At 43.8% G+C, this 23,599-nt stretch overlaps 1 protein-coding gene across 1 annotated transcript in view; it reads right to left on the reverse strand.

The window, feature by feature from the left end:
* Nucleotides 1-16,220, reverse strand: part of IRS4 (insulin receptor substrate 4) — a 38,342-nt gene extending 22,122 nt beyond the window's left edge. Inside the window, exons 1-5 of the mRNA XM_027839111.1 lie at nucleotides 16,040-16,220; nucleotides 11,059-11,192; nucleotides 10,734-10,870; nucleotides 10,231-10,554; nucleotides 6,731-10,185 (exon numbers count right to left, since the gene is read on the reverse strand). Of these exons, the coding sequence (XP_027694912.1) occupies nucleotides 6,731-10,185; nucleotides 10,231-10,554; nucleotides 10,734-10,870; nucleotides 11,059-11,192; nucleotides 16,040-16,220 (4,231 nt within the window). The remainder of the gene's footprint in view (nucleotides 1-6,730; nucleotides 10,186-10,230; nucleotides 10,555-10,733; nucleotides 10,871-11,058; nucleotides 11,193-16,039) is intronic.
* Nucleotides 16,221-23,599: the final 7,379 nt, after the last annotated feature.

A 23,599-nucleotide genomic window follows, 5' to 3' on the forward strand; every position in this document is an offset into this window, starting at 1 on the left:
ATATATATATATATATGTTAATACAAAGTAAATGGTTTTTTTTGTTTTATTTTGCTTTTTTTGGGGGGCGGGCTGGCCCAAATCTTTCCCCAGGAACATTGATTTTACTACAAGTACTCTTCAAAATGTGAAGTCCTCTTTTGAAAATGACTTCAACTCAAATACTTCCCAATAAAGAGATTGTCAAATTTATTTTGTTTTATGGATTATAGTCTGAAATTAATAGGCTATCAATTTGGGCTTAGCATCTTTGCTACAGTGAGACTTCTGTCGTATTGGTATTTCTAGTGAATAAATCTAGCACGGAGAAAGCAGTTTGAAACTGCCATTATACTCTTCTGTAACAGGATTTGACCTGTACAAAATTTCATTAGCCAGGATAATGTAATGAACCACTTTTTAAATCAAATACTAAATAATGCCACTTTACGTCTGATATTTTATTGGCTAAAATGTTGATTTTAGAGATCTTACTTTTTCCCTCCAATACAAAGACCTGGGGTGGGGTAAATAAGGTTCAGGAGGAAGTAATAAGAATGGCCAAAGGCTCGTAGATGACACAAGCCTCACACCTATACCTCATAAATGCTTTTTTTTGTGAAAAAGAATCAGAAAACCGTGGGCACTGAATCACACATACACACAAAAGAAATTGATTATATTTAATAGACAGGAAGTGACTTGTTGCCTATGTGAGAGTCATCACCGAATCAGTTGTCGATGAAAAGTCAGGCTACTGGCTTGTTAAAGCAAATATCAAAATTAAAACAAAGCTAGAAAAATAAAAAGGAGAAAAAGATACACCACTTAATTGAAACAATTCTATCCTGACCTATTTAAACAAGTTATTGATGAAAAAAATCCAAAAGGAATGGAGTAAAGGGCATTGACATTGATTACAATTATATACAGAGGTTTAACTGATAAAACACATTGCCATAATGAAGAGTCCAAAATAACTTAAAACTGCCTTAGTCTGCAAACATTTGACTTATTTGCAAAGGAGAGTGCTACGGCAGCTTAGAGCAATTTGTTTGTAAATCTCATAAAGAAGGATGAGGAAAGATGACCCCAAAAAGCAGTTGAGAAGGACATGGTAAATGTGAGCAGGTTGCAGCACCTTACAAATAAGGATTTCAAAGAAATGTATGATCTAAAAAGCAGATGGGCTCTTCACATGGCAAGAGGTAATCAACAGAAAACTTGCATGCTCCTTTAGGATCCTTGTAATGTTAAGAGAAAATGAAGAAGGTCCCCAACATGTTGGGTGGATCCACTGTGAACTTAGGGGAGGATTTGGCATTGTATAGGACAGGTAGGCATGGATGAATTATGATCTGCACCCAAATTAATGAGATTAGAGATCCATTGGAATATACAAAGACCTATCAGAAATACTATTGTCTCATTTGATCAGTCCTCTTGCCCTTCATAAGAGGAATAATTTCTCTTCATCATCCTCTGATGTGGATGGAAAATTCAGAGGAATGTTCTAGTCCGTATTGTTTGAAACTACTGGTTCTATATCATATTAGGACATAAGAGGCACAAGAATAGTGGGTTCAACAGTGCAGATAACCGTATTAGAAATGAAATTTTTCCAAGTGTTTGAGCTACAATCTACTTGTTTTAGATGTTAAAAAGACTATTCAAGATAATAAATGCTTTTGAATCATTTAATTTAAATTTTGTTTTAAAGCTTAAGGCCAGATAACATTTCTGGGTCTCTCTTTAGCCGGCTTGAAGAAATAAAGATAATTGTTCATTCAGGCTTTGAAGGATCCGGGATCTCACTAAGGTGGGTAGTACTTCTACCAGTGAAACCATATCCAGGAGGGTTGTCCATTTCCTTCCATAAATCTTCCATGAAGAATCTTCCAAATATACTGGAAATTTTAATATGCATACATTTTATTTTTTAAAATATGCATACATTTTAAGAAGGCTGTGAGGAGTAATTTTTAAATAGTTGACTATAAAGCAACGAGACTTACTTCCATCAGCTATCCAAGAACATCAGTCTCAATACTACACACACAGGCTTTGCCTTTTGAGGTCGTGATTATAAACAGACCATGTAAAACAATTTAAAATACTTAGGTATCCATTTGATATAAATAAAAACAGATTAGAAAGTTTGACTTTGGCTATGAAAGAATTTTAGTTCAGGTTTAGGTTAAATATCCTAGAGAAAGAAATCAAAATGAACGTTTGACATACTTAACACCAAGATTTTGCTTGGCTTAATGTAATAGCTACAGTTTGGGTTTGTTTTTGTTTTTTTGTTCTGTTTTTTTTTTCTTTCCCTCTTCTCATAGATTTAGTTAGAGATGAAAGGGCCCGGCAAGTCCAATCTTTTCATGAGGAAACTGAGGCCCAGGGAGAGGGAAAGTGACTGGTCTAAGGTTATACAGGGAGTGAGAGCGCTATGCTGGCGCCATTGTAAATGGCCAGGAAGACTGAGAGAAAGAAGCCGAGTGAAAAATGATTCTGTACTTTTGCTTCCTAAGGGCTTTAATATTCTTCATCTAAAGACGATGATTAAGAATGTTTTCATTTGGAGTCTCTGATAATAAAAATGCTTCTTAAAGCTCACTTTCAACCAGTGTATCACTACATTTACAATTTATACAATCAACATTGTTATCACATTCATTTGCACAAAAATCTAAAGTAATTTCATGCATCAAATCTTCCCCCCACCCCCAATCCTGTGGCATTGTGAGCAGAATGCTGGACTTGGTGAGTTAGGAGACCTGAGTCTGAATCTCAGCTGTAATGGTTTACTAGCTAGGCAAATCACTTAACCTTCTTATATTTCAAGTTTCCTCATCTATAAAATGAGGTAACCCTTGTGCCTCTTATCTCAAGGGAGAAACTTTGTTAAAGTGCTTTGTACTTGAATGGCTCCAGGCTTTTGCCGGGGTAGTGGTTCCTCCATTGAAGCAAATTGTAACCCCTCTGCACTTTGATAAATAGCCTTCCTGGGCTCTTACACCTGAAAACTTCACTACCCTGAGGCCAAACTAGAGTGATGCACCTCTGACCTTGCCTAGGCAAATCCTCTGACAGACATCTAGTCTGTCACCAAACCCATATCTGTCACCTTCCAAAGAAGGAAAACCTGCCAGACCTTGTTCTCCACTGGAATACCTTGTATCAAGCCAGGGTCACCTCTGCACCCTGAGAGAGTATTAATGCTATAGATATGAGCTACAAGGTACCTCTGGAAAACATGGGTTTGTATTCACTTCATCAAAACCAATCACTTTTGCAAGAAACAATCTACAGATCTTGTAAATCTTGTGAATTTTAGAAGATGCCATTTAAAAAAATGCATTTGGATTACCCAAAAGAAATGAACCTCAAAAGTATAAAAAGGTGTGGCCAGCTATGGCAACACAGAGAGCTAAAGCAAATTTAGACTGCATTACAGAGGAATGGTGTCCAGGTCTGGACAAACAAGTGTTCTTCTATATTCCACCCTGGCTAGACCACATATGGTTTACCTCTGGGTACTACATTTTAGGAAGGATATTGATAAACTGGTGCATAAGAAGACAACCAGAAGAGTAAAAGGCTATGCCACATGAGGCTCAGTTGAGAAAACCGATAGCTGTCTTCAATATGGAAGATGATTAGACTTGTTTTGCCTGACCTTAGAGGAGAGAACTAAGAAAAATGCATAGAAGCTGAAAAGAGGTAAATTTAAGCTTGATAGAAGGGGAAGGAAAAAAAAAACCCAACCTATGACCTAGACCTATCCCCAAATGAAAAGGCCTGCCTTGAGAGAACAAAGGATCCTATATCTAAGGCTGGAAGCAATCTCAGAGGACAGCTAGATCCACCCTGATGCTTTACAGATGAGGAAACTGAGGCCCAGGGAGGTGATATAACTTGCCCAAGATCACACAGGTGGTAAATATCAGAAGTGAGGTTTGAACCCACATCCACTGACTCCAGAGTTTGTGCTCATTTTTCTATTCTCTACTGAGATGGGAGGTTCCCCATCAACAGGAGTGTTTGGTCTAGCCAAGGCCAGGTGACCACTCGGTGGGTATCACTTAGAAGGACTACTTCAAATACAGGCTGGACTAGATGGCCTCTAAGGTCCCTTCCAACTCAGCTTCTGTGATTCTATGAAATCTGTTGAAGCTTCAACATGAATACAACTGTGAGTCTCCTCATTTTATCCTCTGATGACTGAGTTCAGATTTTTCTCAATTGGAAAAATGTATTTCATTAGAAAAGATAAAAAAATTCTGCAAGCAAGAGTCAGTAGACATCGCCTACAAACTTCTGCTAAATGACCTTTTTCTCAACAGGTGAACCTGGGGATGTCAGAGCACTGGTTCGCAGTGGAAGATGTAAATATGAAATCCTTCCACAAATGCTTCAGTGAGAAATCCAGTGGCATACCATTGGAATTGCAGCTATCTTCAAACTGTCTCGACAACAACTCTCTTGCTGTTTACAGAAGCTGAGTTCCCAAGAAATTGTTCAAATCAAAATCATTTAAAATAGACCCAAGAAGCCCTGCCCCAAATCCTTTGGTTTACTACAGATCATTTTGCCATGCTAAGTATCACTCTTTAATTGATCTGGTTTTGTACATCTGCTTTGTGCATACTAGTTTCCTTAAATTATATTCATAAGGGGAAAGCACCCCTGCTAGATTAGTACCTAAAAAAAAAAGGTTTAAGTACATGTCCTCAGGACCTGACATGTTCTATCTGACCTAACAGTACTAATCACAAGAGCATACCACAAGTCAAACAAAGCTAAAACCATAAGCAAAGTGGCTTTCTGTTATAAAAACTACTGGATGCCATCCATGCCCCCTCCTTAGAAAATTTTGTAAATGAGAGAAAGCAAGACAAACGAAAGCTACTTGAAAAATCACATCTTGATAATGTGGCATAGTACAAAGAGTGCCAGATGGGGTCAGGAAAGACTCTGGCTCCAATCCCACCTGACACTTACTAGCTGAGTGACCATAGGCAAGCTTCTTAAAGTCTCTCAGTCTGTCTCCTCATCTGTAAAATGGGGAAAATAATGCAGAGTGGCCCAGTGAAAAGAGCATTAGATTAGGGTCAGAGGACATGGATTCAAATAGTGGCTCTGTCATTCACTACCCTTTCAGGGTTGGGCAAATCATTACCTGTCTGGGCCTCAGTTTCCACATCTGTTGAGATGAAGTGGTTGGACTAAATAATCTCTAAGATGCTTTCAGGCCTAAGTGATCTTACCTTGAGTAGCCACCTCAAAGAGTTACCGTGAGGAATAAATGAGATAATTTATGTATAGTGCTTTATAAACCTTAAAGCCACATATGTATTAGTGTATGTGTATATGCCTATCATATCACCTATTAAGTGACTGATTGTGATGTTGTAACACTGAAAAGAACACAATCCCTTTTCCAATTATCCACATTGATCCACTGGCAAGTCAGGCTTTCAAGTTTGACGCTGCCTTCTCTGCTCTATTGACATCTCAACATCTCCTACTCCCTTCTATTTACTTTACATGCAACCTGCAGGGAAGCCTTTTGAAATCTAAACCTTTAACCATCTTTCCTCTTGCAGGATGAGCCAAAGAGAACAGTTCACAGACTGATGCCTGGGAGAAGAATAATCTATTGCCAGCAAGCACGGAGTATGCTGAGCTAGGAGGGCAGGAGAAGAAAACTAGAAAGCCCGAGTGAGGTCTTCTCAGTGTAGCTTCATTTTTTTGTTTGAAGTTAATTCCCAGATGACCTGTCTGTATACTCAATCATAAGACCACCTACATATAGGGTTCACACTGTATTAACTTTTCAAATACCATCCATATCTCATTTGATCCACATATCTGAGATAGATGGGGGGGGGGAAATCACCACTTTTACAGATGAGGCAACTGAGGCACAGAGCAGTTATGCCACTTTCCCAAAATCACACCATTAAATATTGGCAAAGAAAGAATTTTAAAAGAAAAAAACAAAACAAAACAAAAGCCCCTCAGGCCATCTGCCTCCCAGTCCTGTATAAAACACACATTCCACAGAAGAAAAATAAAATTGATTACCTGATTACCCACATTTCCTCCTCTCCCAATGACAATAATTAGGATTTTACTGTATTTATAAGCCACAGGAGAAAACAGAACAATCACTTGTCATCATGAATCTTTCAAATGAGAAGTTAACCACCCAAAATCAATAATCAATCAATCAACATTTCTTAAATGCCTATCATGTGCCAGATGCTGTGCTAAATACACAGTTGATTATTGCTCAATAATATTAAGCCTAATTAAATTGCTACGAATTCTAGAAACATGAAGATCAAAAGAAAAACACAGAATTTAGCATTTTAAAACTGAAATTAGTTTCTAAAACTGTGAGGGGTTTTTTTTTGCACTTAATAGTAAGAAGATGCAAGAAAACACCACGACCCTGAGTTTTCACTACTTAAAATAAAGTACAAGCATGCAGAGAATCTAGGCCTTCATAATCTAATATTATTCCAAGTTAAAATAGAAATTTTAATAAAGATCACAAGCTGCTAAATGAATAATCAAACTTGAATTCAATCTTCTCTTACTGACAAAAATCACCAGTATAGCCCACATACCCCAAATATTTCAGAGACCAGGCTAAATACCTCTACTATCACATAAATTCAATAGTAAAATTGCCAACTACTACTACGAGCACTTCCATAAAAATAATTCAAAAGTCACAAACCTTTTTTCGCAGAAGTACACTTGAAGATATCATCTTTGGAGAAGTCAATGCTTACGTAAGTGCCACTGTCCAAAGCTGAAGCACCATTCTCCTGCTGAGAATTTGGAGCAGCTGTGCCGGCCTCACTTGTAGCAGCAGCAGCATCACGTAAATTCAGGGCGATGTAGTTTAGGCCATTCTGAAAGCCAGCTGAAGTGACCCTGGACATCTTCATCTCCTCAGAATCAGTGGCACCTTCACCAGATTTGAACCAGATGCTGTCAAAGGATGCAGAACTCTGCCTTCTGCTATCAGAAAAGAGAGATGAAGGGGTGGCTACGGCTCCTGCAGGAGAGAAAGTTTCAGAACTGTGGCGTCTTCTGCCTTGTGGGTCAGCTCGGACCATCCTCGGTACAACCGATGGTTCAGGACTGAAATCTGGAAGGGAGAAAGTGCTGCCCTCAGGAGATGTGTCGGCAATGCGAAGTCGATTTACAGCAGAGGAAGGGCTATCAATTTTGACAGGATCGTTGCTTTGGGCAGCAAAAGGCACAGTTGTTGTTACTGCTGGGTTGAAAGACATTTCAGTGTAATCATCATCCCCATTAGTTGGGGTACTAATGCGGGCAGCAGCACCAAGTGGTCGTCTAGCACAGTCCACAGTTAGCTGGTTTCGAGGGAGACTGGAACCTGAAACTGTTAAGGAATTGGCTAGCTCCTTTGCAGCCTTTGGCGAGTTAACATCAATAGCAAAACTCATGTAATCAGAAAAAGGTGACTGTGTGTGGTCACCGCTTGAGCCGAATGAAGATGGGGAGCATTCAGCAGAGAGCGAAAATGGTGTACTGCTTGCTTTTCTGCTAAAGTCAATGTTGATGTACTCACCAAGGCTGTCCCCTTCAATGGCACGCTCGTATATTCTCGGAATACTGCTTCCTCTTGTGCCAAGGGGGAGTTTGGTAGGTCGAGCAGCCTTCCTCTGTGGGAATCCCCCGTCTGAAGCTTTTAAAGCTGGAGCTTTAGAAATGTCCTTAGGTGGCAAGGCTTCGTTGTTAGCCCTTGGGGCATTCTCAGAGACGGTGCTTAAGAGTCTTCCAGGCGATGCCATCGGGACATAGTCGCTGTCGTCACTCTGTTCGGTGATAGTTCTGAAAGTTTTTGGCAGAGAGAAGAGTGAACTTAGACTCTTGGAGAAAGAGGGAGGGTGAAGAGAATTTGCCTCGTGGGACTGCTTTGGAGCTATGGGATTCCCGTGGGACATGTCCATGTATTCATTATCATCATCTTTATTACTTGCTCCCTTAGAAGCGAAGCCTCCACGAGCATTGCGGCCAGGTGACACGCTAGCTCTTGGGAACATCATCATGTATCCTCGAGAGTCCTTTTGAGAGGATGACCAGGAACTGTTGTGTTTTGAGGCAGAACCACTTTTAGGAGCCATTGGCAAGTAACCGCTGTTGCTTTTGAGAGGAGCAGCAACTCCTGGCATCATAGGCATGTAGCCTTCGTCCTCAGCTTTGTTTCTGCTTTGGTTCCGATTGGACCCATTCTCACCATACTCCAGTTTCGGGGTCTCCCTTGGCCGTGGCGACTCGGAAGAGAATAACAGTCTCGGGTTTACAGCAGAATCCTCATCGAAAGGAGTAGTTTGTGTGGTTTTTTGTTGCATGGTTACTAAAGCGGCTGGCTTAGGCAGGGAAAAAGTTTTTTTCTTAAAGTACTTCTCAGCTTCCATATGATCACCACTGGCACTTTCATTTGCGCGCTGTTTATTCATTGACATGTACTCATTGAAACAGTGCTCTTCTCGGATGGGTGGTGTGTTTCCCAGGGAATCCGGGGTATTGCTTCTCACTCGGAAATACCTCATGTCTCCAGGGCTGGAGCCGTATCCATCAGAGACAAAGCTTCCATCACCCGGGGACCCACACATAGAGCTCGAAGGCCTGGCCACGGCATCTGGAGCTGGGCTGGTCCCGGAGGGAAAGGGAGACACGGGCAGGGAGGCAGAGCGCGCATGACAGCAAGCATTGAAAGCAGCACGAACGTACCTGCCACTTTCGGGTCGGGCCATGTTCATTCGTCCAGGGTTGAGCTGCATCAGGCTTCCGGTGACCGTTCTGAAGGGTCTGTCCATGGTGCCTTCACCCTCGCTGGAGGTACGGAATCGGTAGGTGTTGCTCTTGCAGGAGGACGGGGTGCTGGCCACACTGTCGGTGCGGGACCTGCGGGACATACCCAGGCAGGGCTGCAGGTAGCCCAGGTGCCTCCTGGTGGAGAGGAAAGAGATGGGATTGGTGCAGGAGGACTGGCTCTTGCTCCGGGGCCTGAAGTCAGCAAAGGCCTTGAGGGCTTTCATGGTTTCCAGGAAGGTCTCGTGCATATGCTGAGCCACCACGGAGTCGTCTACCTGCATCCAGATCTCCCCGGGGCCGATGGATGACGACCTGCCCACCTCAAGAAAGAAGAAGTGCTCCGAGTGGCCACATCGGCGGATGCTGAGCAGCTGCAGCTGCACGCTGGGCACCTCTGCGTTCAGTCGCACCAGGTGCACCTCTTTGCTGGACAGGCACAGGCGATAGATGCCGCTCAGGTTCTTGCTCTGGCCCAGCCCCTTGGGTTTCACATGCACCTGCCACACCTCCTTGAAGGCTCCCTCCTCATCTTCCTCCTCACCTACAGCGGCTCCAGCACCGCCGCCGCCGACGGCGGCACCCCCCTCATCGGTGGCCGCGCCGTCGCCGCCGCTTGTGCCGTCTTCGCCGTCCCCGGTGCCGGAGCTGCGCGTCTTGCTCTGGCCCATCAGGAGACTCAGCGCTTGGTACCAGCTCTCCTGCTCCTGCTCACTCTCGGCCACCATGGCGAAGTAGTCGTCCTTGGTGTAAAGGGCGATGAGGTGGCGGTGCTTGGCATCGGCGCGCCGGCTCACCGTGAAGCACTGGTACAGAGGGATAACGCGCTTGGGCGGCACGGCTGGGGGCGCGCTCGCGGAGGCGCCCGAGGAGGGGCCGGCCGCGGCGGCGGCGGCGGCGGCGGCGGCAGCAGCGCGGAGGCTGCTGCGGAACTTCTTCTCGCTCTCGTAGTACTCTAGGCGCGCCGGGGCCAGGCGGCTGGCCGTTCGCAACACGAAGTAGCGCTTGTGGCCGTGCTTCTGCTTCCGCAGGTAGCCGCATTTGCGGACATCCTCTCCAGCCGCCTGCAGTAGCTGCCTTAGGCCCGGGTCCCCGCGATCCGGGGAGCAGCAGCGGGCGCCGTCCTCTGCGCCCCTCCACATGCCGCCGATGCCTCTGCCCCTCGCTCTGCTGCCGCTGCCGCCGATGTCCCCGCCGCTGCTGCCGCCGCCGCCGCCGCTGCCTGGGGAGGAGCCCGAGCCCGAGCCCGAGTCGGAGCCGGAGCCGCCGGAGCTCGAGCCGGAGCCGCCGCCGCCGCTTCTGCTTCTGCTTCTGCCGCTACTGCTGGTGATGGTGATGGTGCTGCTGCTGCTGTTGCCGCTGCCGCTGCCGCTCCCGCTGCCACCGGGCACTAAGGCTGGTGTCTGCTTCTCAGCCTCAGTCTCTCGCTCCAGCCGCCACCTCCGTACCCCTCGCTCCCCAGCGGCGGAGTAACTCGCCATCGGGCTGCGGGCTCCTTTTAAGGGGCCCGGCGGGGCGGAGGGGGCGGGGGGGAGGAGGACGAGGGGAGAAGGGTCACTCCCGCCGCACGTCTCACCCCCTCCCCCGCCCACTACACACAGAGCTCGGCAGCAGGCAAAACAACACGTGACCGCGGACTCACGCGGCGGCGGCGGCGGCGGCCGCGGCCCCAGCCACTCAGGCAGAGGAGCTCGCGCGCCGCTGCTGCCACCGCTGCCGCCTCCCGCGGAGGTGTATATGTATGTATGTATGTATGTATGTATGTACGTGTGTGTTGGTGTCGGGGTGTGTGTGCAAGCGTGTGTGAGTGTGCAAGTGTGTGAAAGTAAAGCAAGTGACGGAGGGGCGGTCCCCGGCCCCCCCCCCGCCCAGTACTAGCCCTCCTGGCCAACCCAGGCTCGGGAAACGGCGGAAGGAGGTGGGGCTCCCCAGTCACGCCGGCCCGAGCTGGTTGCTGCAAAAGGCTCGAAGGGGCGGGAACTGTCTCGGGCCGGGGAGGGGAAAGGGGGGGAACCTGCTCCCCGATTGGCTGAAGTGGGCGGGCTGGGCGAGGCGCTGAGGTGGGGGGCGAGACGGGGCTGCGGAGTGGACGTGTGTGTATGTATGGAGGGGGGCGGTGTGTGTGTATATGTATGTATGTGTGTGTGTGTGTGTAGGGGGGGACGGCGGGTGTGTCTGTGTGTGGAGGGAGGGAAGAGTGGCGGGGGGGGGGGCGGCCCGAATGGTCTCTGGCTCGCCTCTGTTGGTTTGTTTGTTAGACGAGGCGAAGCCAGGTGAAGCCCCTGCTGCCTCTGATAGGCCGGCCGTGGGACCAATGGCAGCTTTCGCTGGGGAGGTGGCGAGCGGGCCCGCTGGAGGAGAGAAAGGGTGTGGCCAGAGGGAAGGGAGGGGCCGGACCCGGGAGAGAGTGGGATCCTCCCAAGCAGGTTCTTAGCGCAAACGACTCGTTTACAGCTGTGTGCACACACATGGGCAAGCCTGTTCTGTCCCCCCCCACCCCAACACACACACACACACACACACACACACACACACACGCCCCTCAAATATCCCGCAGGGTGGATGCATCGCTGGTCCCCGTCTTTTACTCCTTCCCCGCCCCACCCCTCTATGGGATTGTGCGTACAATTCGGGTTAGCTGCTCAGAGCCACCCCAAAGAGGGAACGGTAACGAGATCTTTGCTCCTCTGTACCCCAACCTTAGGTCCACCGAAACCCCGCAAACATGCTTGATACTAAATCTCAGCTGGAGGAAGCAGGCACGAAGTTGTTTACATTGAAGCAAAGGGAACTTTTCCAGTATGGATGCATGCCTACATATAGAGGGAGACACAGGTTAGCGGAGAGACTGAGCTCTGGGTGTAGGGATTCAGGATCGCAGTGTGAGAGCACAAATGAGGGAGTCCCCAAACCCTACAGCCATGTTGAAAAATGGGGCTGTGATCTTCAGCCGGCTTAAGCGATCACATCTGCCAGTGGGAAGATGATGAATGCTGGGGAAATTACCTTTAAAAGAATCCCTACATGAGGCAGTCCCCTTCCCTTGAGTGAAACTGAGGCACTTGTCTTTTTAAAAAGAGACTGATAACAAGAATAAATGAGAGTACTTAGAGTGTATTCGACATTCCCGATATCAAGAAAATCTAAAGCTCAGACTTGAAAGGGTCCTCAAGAGGCCGAGTAGTCCAAACTATACCTAAGAAAGAATTCCTTTTCGAAGATGCCAAGAAGTAGTCATTTAGCATCCACTTGAAGTTCTCTGGTAAAGACAATCCTCTGCCTCTCAAGGCAAGCCCATCCTTCCTTGGGCCAGCAGCAATTGTTAATTGTTAGAATGTGTATTTATTAAATGTCTATGTGCCAGGCACTGTACTAGGCGCTACAAATAGCATGTAAACATTAAAATGGTACATATATTGTTAAAAAGGGGACTGCTTTGTGGAGGGAATGAATAAGGGAGAAGAGACACACAAAAAAATAAACAGAAGAAAACTCAAGGGAACACAGGGCAATTTTTTTTATGTGTTAAAGCTAACATACACTTAAAATCAAAACTATGTATGGCAAAAGATCACTGCTTCATATATAATCCTCTTTTTGTCTGTTATAAGAATGTGTCTATTGATGATTAAGATGACAATAAAAAAGAACAACATTGAAAATTCAAACAGTCCCTGATGTTCAGCAGTCTACATTTTACAGCATGTTCATAGGTGAATTAATACAAAATCTATACAAAGTGAAGCCATTTTCTGGGGCAGAGGAGTGTACTAACTAGGGGGAGGGGATCAGAGAAGACCTCTTGTAGGAGTTAGCACTTGAGCTAAGCCTTGGAGGGAGCTAGTCTCCGTGAGACAGAGGTGAGGGGTGAGCACATTGCAGGCATGGGGAAACATCTCGTGTAAAGTCATGGAGGTAGAAAAAGTCATGTAGAGGAAATAGCATATAGCCCAGTTTGGCTGGACTTTTGGGGATGTGAGAGGGGGGAATAATATGAAATCAGTCTAGAAATATAAATCGGAGCCAGATTATGGAATCTTTTAAATGCCAGCTTCCTAGAGGTAAAAGGGAACCACTGAAATTTCTTGAGCAGGGATATGACATGTTCAGATCTGTCTTTTAGAAAGATCATTCTGGTGTTGGTGTGGAGGATGGACTGGGAAAGGGAGAGACTGAATACTAGGAGGCTACAATTCAGGTGACAGATGGTAAGGATCAGAACTAGAGTGGTGGTTGAAATGAATGGAGGTAAGGGGAGTGAAGGGAGAGAAGTAGAATAAACAAGACTCAGTAACTGAGTGACTGGGGTGGGGTGGAGGGAGAGAGTAAGGGAGGGTGAGTAGCTTCAGTACCTAAAGACCACCTGCTAAGATTTGAGCCTAGCTCCTGGAATTCCAGAGCCTTTTCCCTGTCCATCACACCAGGCTGCTTCAGCCTAGTAATGAGTTCAAAGAAGAGCATCACTAGAAAATGGCTACCATATGATACAGTTGTAAAGAAGGAAGTGACTGTTCTGATGAAGTCACAGATCCCGGGACTTAAATGTTAACTTGAGGATCCCCAAAGATCTCAATCTTTTTTGTCTTTACTAATATATTCAGCTATTTAAAGGACCTAAGCTGCCCTCCCCATCCCATCCCTGCAAACTCTACCCATTGCTTCTAGTATATCCTCTGGGGTTAAGCAGAGCAAGTGTAATCCTTGCTCTTTCATGTGACAGCCCTTCAAATAGTCGAGGATATTAGTGAAGACAAAAAATAGGGAGATCTTTGGGGAACTTCAAGTTGACATCTCAATACCAGATCTTCCTTCACTGGAGTGGGCACCTCTTTCTCCTATGCAGATTTATGGGTGTTTTAATTTAGCAAGTGGCCTTGATGAGTTACTTTGGCAAAAACAAACGAACAACCTTAACTGATAGCCAAACTTTTGGTGATGTTCACTTTCTGCACTTTTATTGGCTAGACTGAGGCAGTAATGGTATCGTGGAAAACACTCAGGCTCCAGAGGCAGACAACCTGGGTTCGCTAGTTGTGTGACCTTGCTAAGTCATTTCACTTCCCTGTGCTTCAGCTTCATCCTTTGTAAAGTGGATACCAAGCTTCTGGCTCTAGATTGAGGATCCTCTGTGTGACCTTGGTCAAGTCTCTTCATCTCTCTGAGCCTCAGTTACCTCTTCTGTAAAATGAGGGGTTTGGACTAGCAGGTCTCTGAGGTCACTTCCAGCTCTAAATTTATAATTTTATGATACTTAATAGATAGACAGCATCTATATCAAAGTCTTTCCATCTTGGTAGAACCTGATAGAGCTTGTGTTTCACAGAAGCCTTTGAAAAATTAGGGTTACTTCCATACCATGATGAGGCATCAGAAGAGTACAATTTAAGACAATTAAAACTAGGGACCACTGTCTATCTTTATTTTGGAGAAAACTTACAAATTCTTTCCATTGCCAGAGTAAATGTAACCCCTAAAGGTCTAAAATGAGGGTTGTAACACATTTTGTCTTCTATTAAGGTTGCATAGCCACCAATCTAGTCTAGTTTGAAACCAAAATATCAAAAGGGTGGCCAGATTTGTAAAAGGGAGTATTGCCTTTCAAAAGAATGGAACATCAAGTTTATAACAGTCCCACAGGGGCATGTACAAAGAGTCCAGATCTGTGGTTTTCTTTCTGCTCACTCCTCTCCTTGCACAGAATCTAGTTTATTACACATATAAAGAGATTTCCAGAATTTACACCCACATTGTTCATTCCAAGGGAAGATTTTGATTTGAAGGGATTACCCATATTTCTTTTTTTTCTTTTTGCAATATATAAAGTGGAAGACTTTTATTTTTCTCATATTTTTGTCTGTTTGCAACAGAATGTATATCTCAGTTTCACATCCAAAAAATGTGCTGGGTTTTTTTTTCCAAAATGGATCATTTCTCTTTATAATATAATACTTATTCATTTTTTTTCTGGCCTCTCAATAATATTTTTACTCACTTCACCTGTCTTTTTGAGTCACTGTTGGTTTATATTTATACTCAAGATTTGTCCCTTGGACTTTTGATCTTTCAGCCTTTCTATTGTACTCCCAGTGCTTTATCTCTGGTCTTCTTCTTTACTCTTTAAAACCTTCTAGTGTTTTCCAGATTTCCCCGAGAATGGGAATCCTCAGCTTCCTTGATTTGGAGGGTCTGAGGAACTAGTGTGAGACCCTGCCCAGGGTGAAATCCAGTAGCAGATTTCCCCCAGCTCAGGTTCTAGTTTCCTTTTTCCTTGGGCATGGAAGCTCTTTCTCTTCTAGCTGCCTCTACATTATTCATGTTTCCATCCCCTTCTTCCAGTTGTTCTCTCTTTCCTTTGCATGGCTGGGTAAAATCAATGTCTGCCACCTCTTATGGAACATCAGGGACTTGGGCAGAATTCTTGTTGTGGGGGGCCTGGGCATCTCGTCAGGGTCAACCAGACCCTGGAGCATAAGAGGCTTCTACTAGCTACATCTGGCATATGGTGTCTACGTATTATAGTTGTCCAATATAATTTTATAAGGTTTTCACCCTGTGTGGCATTTAAATGTTACCTGTGGGTTCAACATTGCCTACTCTATATCTGGCACATAATTCCTTTGCTAAGATTGTTTTATTGGAAAGTTTATGGAAAATAACTACCCCATCATTTTGTAGATTCCCTGGACCTGTGATTTCATTAGCATAGGGAGCTCTCAGTGGAGTAACTCCCTCCACTGACATAGATCTCAGCGGTTCTGCAACTTCTAGTCTTAAAGATCTGCCTGGGGTACTGAGAGTGAAGTGACTGATCCAGGGTCCCAAAGCCAGGATTGGGCAGAGTCAGAACTTGAATGCAGGCCTTTCTTCTTCCAAGATCAGCTCTTTATCCATGCCCCCACACTTCCTCCTGAGTGAATAAAGGAAAAAAGTATCTCGTAAGCATTTTGTGCCAACTACTGTTCTGGGCACTGCCCAGGATACAAATGCAAAAGTAGAGGAAGACAGTTCCTGCCTTCAGAGAGCTTACATTTTAACAAAGGGTGACAGCACAAAGGGGAGTGATATCGAAAAATTATTGTGATGGTGAATAGTGCCATGGGGGAGTAGATTGACAAGGCCTTTCTGGGAACAATGACAGGGTTGTTTTAATTATGGTGCCGGAACTAGAAAGTAGAGTTGAGAGGACCGAAAGGGGTACACATTTGGCAGAACGGCTTCTGCTGAGATGGTTTATAAAGGGAAGTCCATCTGGAGCTGGGCCCAGGTGGAGTATGGACAGGGAAGCAGTCCTCAGTCAGCCCAGTGGAGCCCCAGAGCAAGTACTCAGGGCAGGGAAGGGTTGGGCTCCACGGGGTTTGAATTCGGGGTACAGGCAGCATGGTGTCTGGTAAAATACAAAGTATTCTTTTTGAATCCAGGTGATGTATGCATTGTATAGATAAAGTGAATCAGTCTGGAGAGTCAAATTGTGAAGGGCTTTAAAAGTCCAGCAGAGAAGTTTTTATGTTAGCCTAGAGGCAAGAGGGCACTGGTGAAACAGTATGTCAGTAAACATTTATTAAGCACCTAAGGATATGCGGGGAACTGTGCTAAGTGCAGAAGACACAGAGAAAAGCAAAAAACAAAAACAAAAACAAAAACAAAACAAAAACCCCAAAGGAATCCCTGCTCTCAAGAAGCTTCCAGTCTAATGGAGGAGACAACATCCAAGCAACTATGTACAAACGAGCTAATTTAAACTAATCATCAGAGGGAAGACATTAATGTTAAGGAGGATTGGGAAAGGCTTCTTGCAGAAGGTGGTATTTTAGCTGGAAATCAGGAAGCCAGGGGGCACAGATGAGGGGAGAGAGTACTCCAGGCATGGGGGATAGACACCAAGTGAAAATGCATGGAGTTGGAAGATGCAGTGTCTTGTTTAAAGAATATCAAGAGGCCGGTATCACTGGCTCACTGTGTGATATGTGGTGGTGGGGGGGGAGGTGTAAGAAGGCAGAAAGGTATGTGTATGGGAGCAGGTTATGAAGGGCTTTGAATGCCAAACAAAGGATTTTATATTTGATCCTGGAGGTGATAGGGAGCCACTGCACTTTATTGAGTAAGGGAGTGACATGGTCAGACCTCTCTTTTAGGAAGATCACTTTGGTAGCTAAATAGAAGAAATACTGGAGAGGGGAGAGGCTTGTGGTAGGCAGACCAACCAGCAGGCTATTGCAATAGTCCAGGTGTCAGGTGATTAGGGCCTGTACCAGAGTGGGGATAGTGTCAGAGGAGAGAAGGGAGTGCACTGGAGAGGTGTTGCAAAGGCTAAATCAACAGGCCTTGGCAACAGATTGGATGTGGGGGGGTGAGAGGTAGTGAAGAGGTAAGGATGACTCCTAGTTTAAAAGCCTGATGGATTAGGAGGATGGTGTTGCCCTCTATAGTAGGAAAGATAATAATTCCTGTTTTGAACATGTTGATTTTAAGATATCTGTTGGACATATCACTCAAAGTGTCTGAAAGGCAGTTGGAGATGCAGGATTGTGGTCAGCAAAGAGATTGGGGCAGGATAGGTAGATTTGAGAATCATCAGCATAGAGATGGTTTATCTTATCAGCAGCTGACAAGATCACCCAGTTAAGTAGAGAAGGAGAAGAGAAGAGAGTCTAGGAGAGAATCCTGAGGGATGCCTGTGGTCAGAGGGCATGATGATGGATGAGGATCCAGCAAAAGGAGACTGAGAAGGTGGAATCATATTGGCAGGAAAAGAACCAGAAGAGAGTGAGTGTCTCAAAAACCTAGGGAGAAGATGGTATCAAGGAGGAGAGGATGATCAGTTGTGTCAAAAGTTGTAGGGAGGTCAAGGAGAATGAGGATTGAAAAAAAGACCATTGGGGAATACTATTGTGGTATAAGAAATGATGAGCAGGCAAATTTCAGAAAAACCTGGAAAGACTTGCATGAACTGATGCTGGGTGAAGTGAGCAGAACTAGGAGAACATTGTACATGGTAACAGCAACATTGTGCAATGATCAACTGTGATTGACTTAGCTCTTCTCAGCAATACAATGATCCAAGACAATTCTAGAAGACTCATGATGGAAATGCTATCCACATCCAGAGAAAGAACTGAGGAGTCTGAATGCAGATCAAAGCATACTCTTTTCACTTTTTTGTTTGTTTTTTTTTTTGTGGCTTTTCCCTTTTGTTCTATTTCTTCTTTCCCAACATGACTAATGTGGAAATATGTTTAACATGATTGCACATATATAACCTATATCAGATTGCTTGCCATCTTGGGGAGGGAGAAAAAATTTGGAGCTCAGAATCTCATGAAAAATGAATGTTGAAAACTGTCTTTACATATAATTGGAAAAAATAAAATACTATTTACAAAAAAAGAAAAGAAATAAAGGCTGTTGGATTTGACAACTAAGATATCAATGGTGACTTTGGAGAGAGCATTTTGGGTGGAATGATAAGGTCAGAAATTGAATTGTCAGGAGTTCCAAAGAGGAGCAAGAATGGAGGTGGCTGTGGTAGAGCACCTTGGTGAGGAGTTTATCTATAAAGGGCAGAAGATATGTAAGAGTAGCAGGGATAGAAGGATCAAATGAGGGAAGAAGCAGAGGGTCCTGGCCTTCAGTAGATAGTAGCTACTAGAATTTTGATTGGGTAGTAGATATGTCTACATGTCAACATGGCTTGAATGAACCTCAAAGGAGGAGAGGTTACTGAGTAATGGTGGTAGAGGGAGAGCCTAGAAAGGACAAAGGGGAGTAAAGAGTCTTCCAACCCCCCCTCCCCACCAATGAATAGTGGGCCAGTGCTGGGAAGGGAGGCCAGGGAGCCTGGGTCATCAGGAGGGAGCTTTCAGTGATAGCCAAAATATGGAAGGAATTGGAAAGGAAAAGATCTAAGACAAAAGCAAGTTTGTTGCCTATGGAGGAGGCATTCCAGAGAGCACAGTGGAAGGACTGGGTAGCTTTAGAGGGGGACATTTAGGGTGTAGGAGGAGGGGTTGAGAAGAATAGGAATAATGGATCAAGCTGTAAGGAATGGGATTTGAATTATGACTTCTGGGGATTCAGAACCATTGGGATGGGAAGGGTATGACCAAGAGGGAGTTTGTTAATGGTGAGGAATCAAGTTAGTTAGATTTTCCTTGCCCATAGAGGTTTGGCTTCAGAATGGAGTCCTCTCAGGACCTTGGGCAGTTCAGGTGAGGGGATAGGCACCTGGAGTTGAAGGAATGGCATTACTCCCCTTCCTTCAAGGCAGGAGACCAGTCTGGACACCTGATGGGATAACTTTTCTCTCTTCTTCCTTGAAAGAGAAGGTTCGTGTTCTGATCCTCTTCCTGAGGGAGGCTGGAGACCAGGAAGGAGACTAGCATAGTGAAATGATGTCTTCTCCCCTCTCCACAGAGGCAGGAGGAGTATGGCTGATGGAATGACGTTTTTCCTTTTCTTGCAGGAGCAGGAGACCCAGCAGGACTACTTCCTGAAGCCTCTCGAGCAGGACGGTGATGTGTTCAGGTCTGTGTTTTAGGAATATTGGTTTGTCATCTGTATAGAGGGTGGGTTGGAGACTGGAGACTGGAAGGAGGAAGACCAATAGTCCATGGAGGATCTGATGAGGATCTGACCTAGCAAGGTGGTTGTGTGAGTAGAAAGCAAAGGAGAAATGGAAGAAGCATTGTGGAGAGATGTCAATGAAGGCAGCACAATGTCATCTACAAACAGCATCATCTTAATGGAGTAGAGTGTTACAGTCTGACCAGGGTAGGGTACTCAAAGATGCCCTGACTCTTCTAATGCCCCTCAAGACCACATTGGCTTTCTTGGCAGTCACATCCCCCTACTGACTCATGTTCAGCTTTCAGTGAATTCAAACCCCCAGATCTTTTCCCCGACCCACTGCTGTCTAACTTGGTCTTTCCCTTATAAAGCCTTTTGAACCAAAATATCCAACTCCACATTTATCCCTATTAAATTTAATCTTGGATTCATTTCCAGTGCTCAAGCCTGTCAAGGGCTTTTTGGATGCTAACTTTGTGTTTGCTCTCCTTCCAACCTTTGTGTGATCTGTGCATTCAGTAAGTAGGCCTTCTATGCCTTCATCCAAGTCACTGATAAAAATATTGAACCACACTTGACCTAGGACAGATCCCTGGGGCACTCCACTGGAGACCTCCTTCAAAGTTGACATTGACCATTAATAACTGCTCTTTGGGTCAAGCTATTGAACCAGTTCTAAATCTGTATAATAATACTATTGTCTAGCCTTCATCTCTCCATCTTTTCCACAATAATAGCATGAGAGACTTTATCAAACGCTTAATAACCTGTGGGAAAAAGGCAATAACGTCTACCTGGAATGACTTTAATGAAGCCATGCTGATTTAAAAAAAAATCTCTATTTCCCTTACTAGATATTTACTGCCTATCTCTTTAATGATACATTCTGGAATTTCTCCAGAAATTGGAGTCAAGCTCATTGGCCTATAATTTGCAGATTCCATTCTCTCCCCTTTTTGTGACCTGGAACATTTACCCTACTTTAATCCTGTGGCACCTCTCTCATTCTTCATGTCTTTCAAATATTACTGACAGTGGTATCAGTGACAGCAATCCCATCTGCCAGTTCTTTCAGTGCCACAGGATGTAGTTCATCCAACACAGATGACTTGAGTTCATCAAGGGTACCCTTACTATCTCCTTACTTATCTTGGGTACCAATTCCCTACTGACCATATTTGTTCTGTCCTTTCCAATCCGAAGAGTTTTCCTTGGCAGAGAAAATGGGAGCAAAATATACCTCCTATATATCCTTATCTCTTCTGGTTTAATTTATAGAAAACACATTTCCATCAAGGAGGATCACAACTGGTCTCTGACTTAGTAGCTAAGTCCTAGTGGCTTGCCTGAGGCACCTAGATTTCATTAACTTCTTCAGGGTCATATAGAAAATAAGTGGCCTATGTAAGAATTTGAACCCATGTCTTTCTTGCTCCGATCCTAATACTTTGTGATCCATATGATCAGTTAGTCAGCAAACATTTATTAAATACCTACTATGTGCCAGGAACTGTGCTAAGCCCTGGAGATACCAATACAAAAAACAAAGACTATTCCTGCCCTCAAAGAGCTTACAATCATATGGAGGAAACACAATATACAAAAGGAAATTGAAAAGGTATGTGTTTGGGGTAGGGCGGAAGGAAAGTACCAGTGTGAGGGCACGATGGAAAGGGCTGGGTAGGAAATGATCAGAAGATCAGGAAATTAGAGCTGGAAGGGACTTCAGAGGTCAACTAGGCCAACTCTCATTTTACGGAAGAGGAAACTGAGACCTGGGGAGGTGACAGTGCTACACAGGTTTTTGGATGGAAACTCCACCCCTCTGGTTTTAGAGTCAGTTGCCATTCCAGGCTGTCTCTATGTAAAGATAAATATGATGGTGAATATGTGAAAGTGTTCTGAAGAAAGGCACTACATGGTAAACTTCAGTCTCTTCGTTTGAAAGATGTGTAAATTTGCCTCACTGGGGATTCAACAAATCCAATTTAACAAACATGTATTCAGTACCTATTATGTGCAAGGCTTTGTGCTAGGTGCTAGATTATGGGGCAAAGGAGTAATGAACAGACACGAAGATCACCGTTTTAATTTCTAATATTCTTGTCCCATATAACTTCATAAACCTGAACTTACTTGCCCTTCAAAGTATGAGAGAGCTGAGATATTTTTTTTTTTACCATTTAGATGAGCTATAGCAGTGCCTTCAAATAAGTATAATTAATACTCACATTTCATTTTATGTAGCAATCTCAGATACTGTCATGGAGGAAATCATTGTCCTAAACTCAGAGGAACCAAAATCCAGGGGGACAGAACTGGGATATTAAATAACTGAGTGCTAAAGTAAATATAGGATAACCTCATTCTAACCCTGATGTCAGGAGATAGCAATAACACACACATTATAGGCTTCCTGTGCTATATTTAAAGATCAACTCTAATGATCACCATGTACACAAAGGATATGATTTGGTTGAAGTATAAATGGAATCAGTGGTGTAGGAAAGTATTTTATAATGGGGCTTCCCACAATGTCTTTCCCACAATGGGAGTGAAACCAGCCAACATTAATGCATTTGACATATTAGACTATCTGACCAACTCAGTATGTTAACCTTAGCTCCTTAATTCTGAAAGTTGTTTCAACCTCATAGCCCTCATGAAGAGTCTACTATTACTGCCAGATACGTTGTCAGAGGGGATTGGAGTCCACAGATACATCAATAGATTTCAGGAGGTCCAAAAATTATGGATCTCCCAATAGCATTTTCCCAATAGCATTGTTTTTCCCAGTTTTTCCCCCCAATAGCATTGTTTTCCTTTGCAATCCCACAGATTTTACTTTATGAATTTAAAAGCATGATTTTGAGAAGGGGTCCATAGGTTTTACCTGTCAGACTGGCAAAGGAAATGGGTCCAGGACACAACAGAGGTGAAGAACCCCTAGGCTATATCTATAAGCCTGTGTTGTTATGAGTTTGGAAAGGCTGGTAGAGCTATGGTAGGCTACTAGAGCTTATGTCTTTAAAAATTTTTAATGAATTTTTAAAAATTACTATTCTCTAAAGGACAAGATACCCAAGGTTGCAAAAAGAAGATTTGTGTGTGTGTGTTGTTTAGTCTGTTTACATATATTTCCTTTACATGTAGAAAATGAAGTTACCTTATATGTGTAGTGTTTTTACTTCACTACTTGAAGGGATCCATAAACTTTAATAGATTTAGTGACCTCCAAGTATTCCTGTTGTCAAAACCAGTGCTAGATAGATTTTTTGAAATATAAACATAACAGATAAGAGAAACCTAAAAAGATAAACAACGATGAACTATTTGGGGGGGGTTAATTAATGGTCAAGGCCTTTCATATACCGAGAAGAGGTACTCATATGTTGTTGTATGTCAGACTTTTTCTTTCTGTCTTTTACCTCCTTGGGGGTATATACCTAGAAGTGGGAACTCCAGATCACAGGTTATGGACATTGTAGTCACTTTCTTTGCATAATTCCAAATTGCTTTACAAAATGGTTGGATCAATTCACAACTTGACCAATATTAGTGAACCAATCTTTCCATACCCCCTCTACCACTGACTAGTAGAGGGACAATTTTTAACTAAACAGGGGAGAAAAGTGACCATAAAAGATACAATTGATGATTGCAGTTATGCAAAATTGAAGTGCTTGTACATAATCAAAATCAATGTAGCAAGAATAAAAAGAAAAATAATTAATTGAGAAAACAATCTTCTTGATAAATATTTTTATCTTACAGAATTTTGATATCATATATATATATATATACACATACATATAAGGAACTGTTAACAAATATATAAGAATAAGAACTCAACTCCTTCCTCCCCCCAAAAAAGAAAGGAATAGAAAAACTTAAATATGAAAAACCAACAGGCATGCGAGGGAGGCATAGAGTTCAGAGAGAAAAAGGAATGGGATTTTACAAGGCAGAGAAGAGAAAGGTACTCTCCAGATTTCATACTGGGGTAGGGTAGGGTCCTGTGGTCTGAGGCTCACATAGTGAGTTTGTAATGACACAATTCCCTGTAGATCTGCCAATGAAGTTAGAGCATGTCCTGCTTTGTGAAACTATGTGACTGAAGTGGTCAAAGATATGAACAGGCAGTTTTCAGAAGAAAAAAAATGTGTGCTATCAACAACCATGAGAAAGAATGCTT

This window comes from Vombatus ursinus, unplaced genomic scaffold, assembly GCF_900497805.2.
Source record: "Vombatus ursinus unplaced genomic scaffold, bare-nosed wombat genome assembly UNPS02004677.1, whole genome shotgun sequence".
Lineage (NCBI taxonomy): Eukaryota > Metazoa > Chordata > Mammalia > Diprotodontia > Vombatidae > Vombatus > Vombatus ursinus.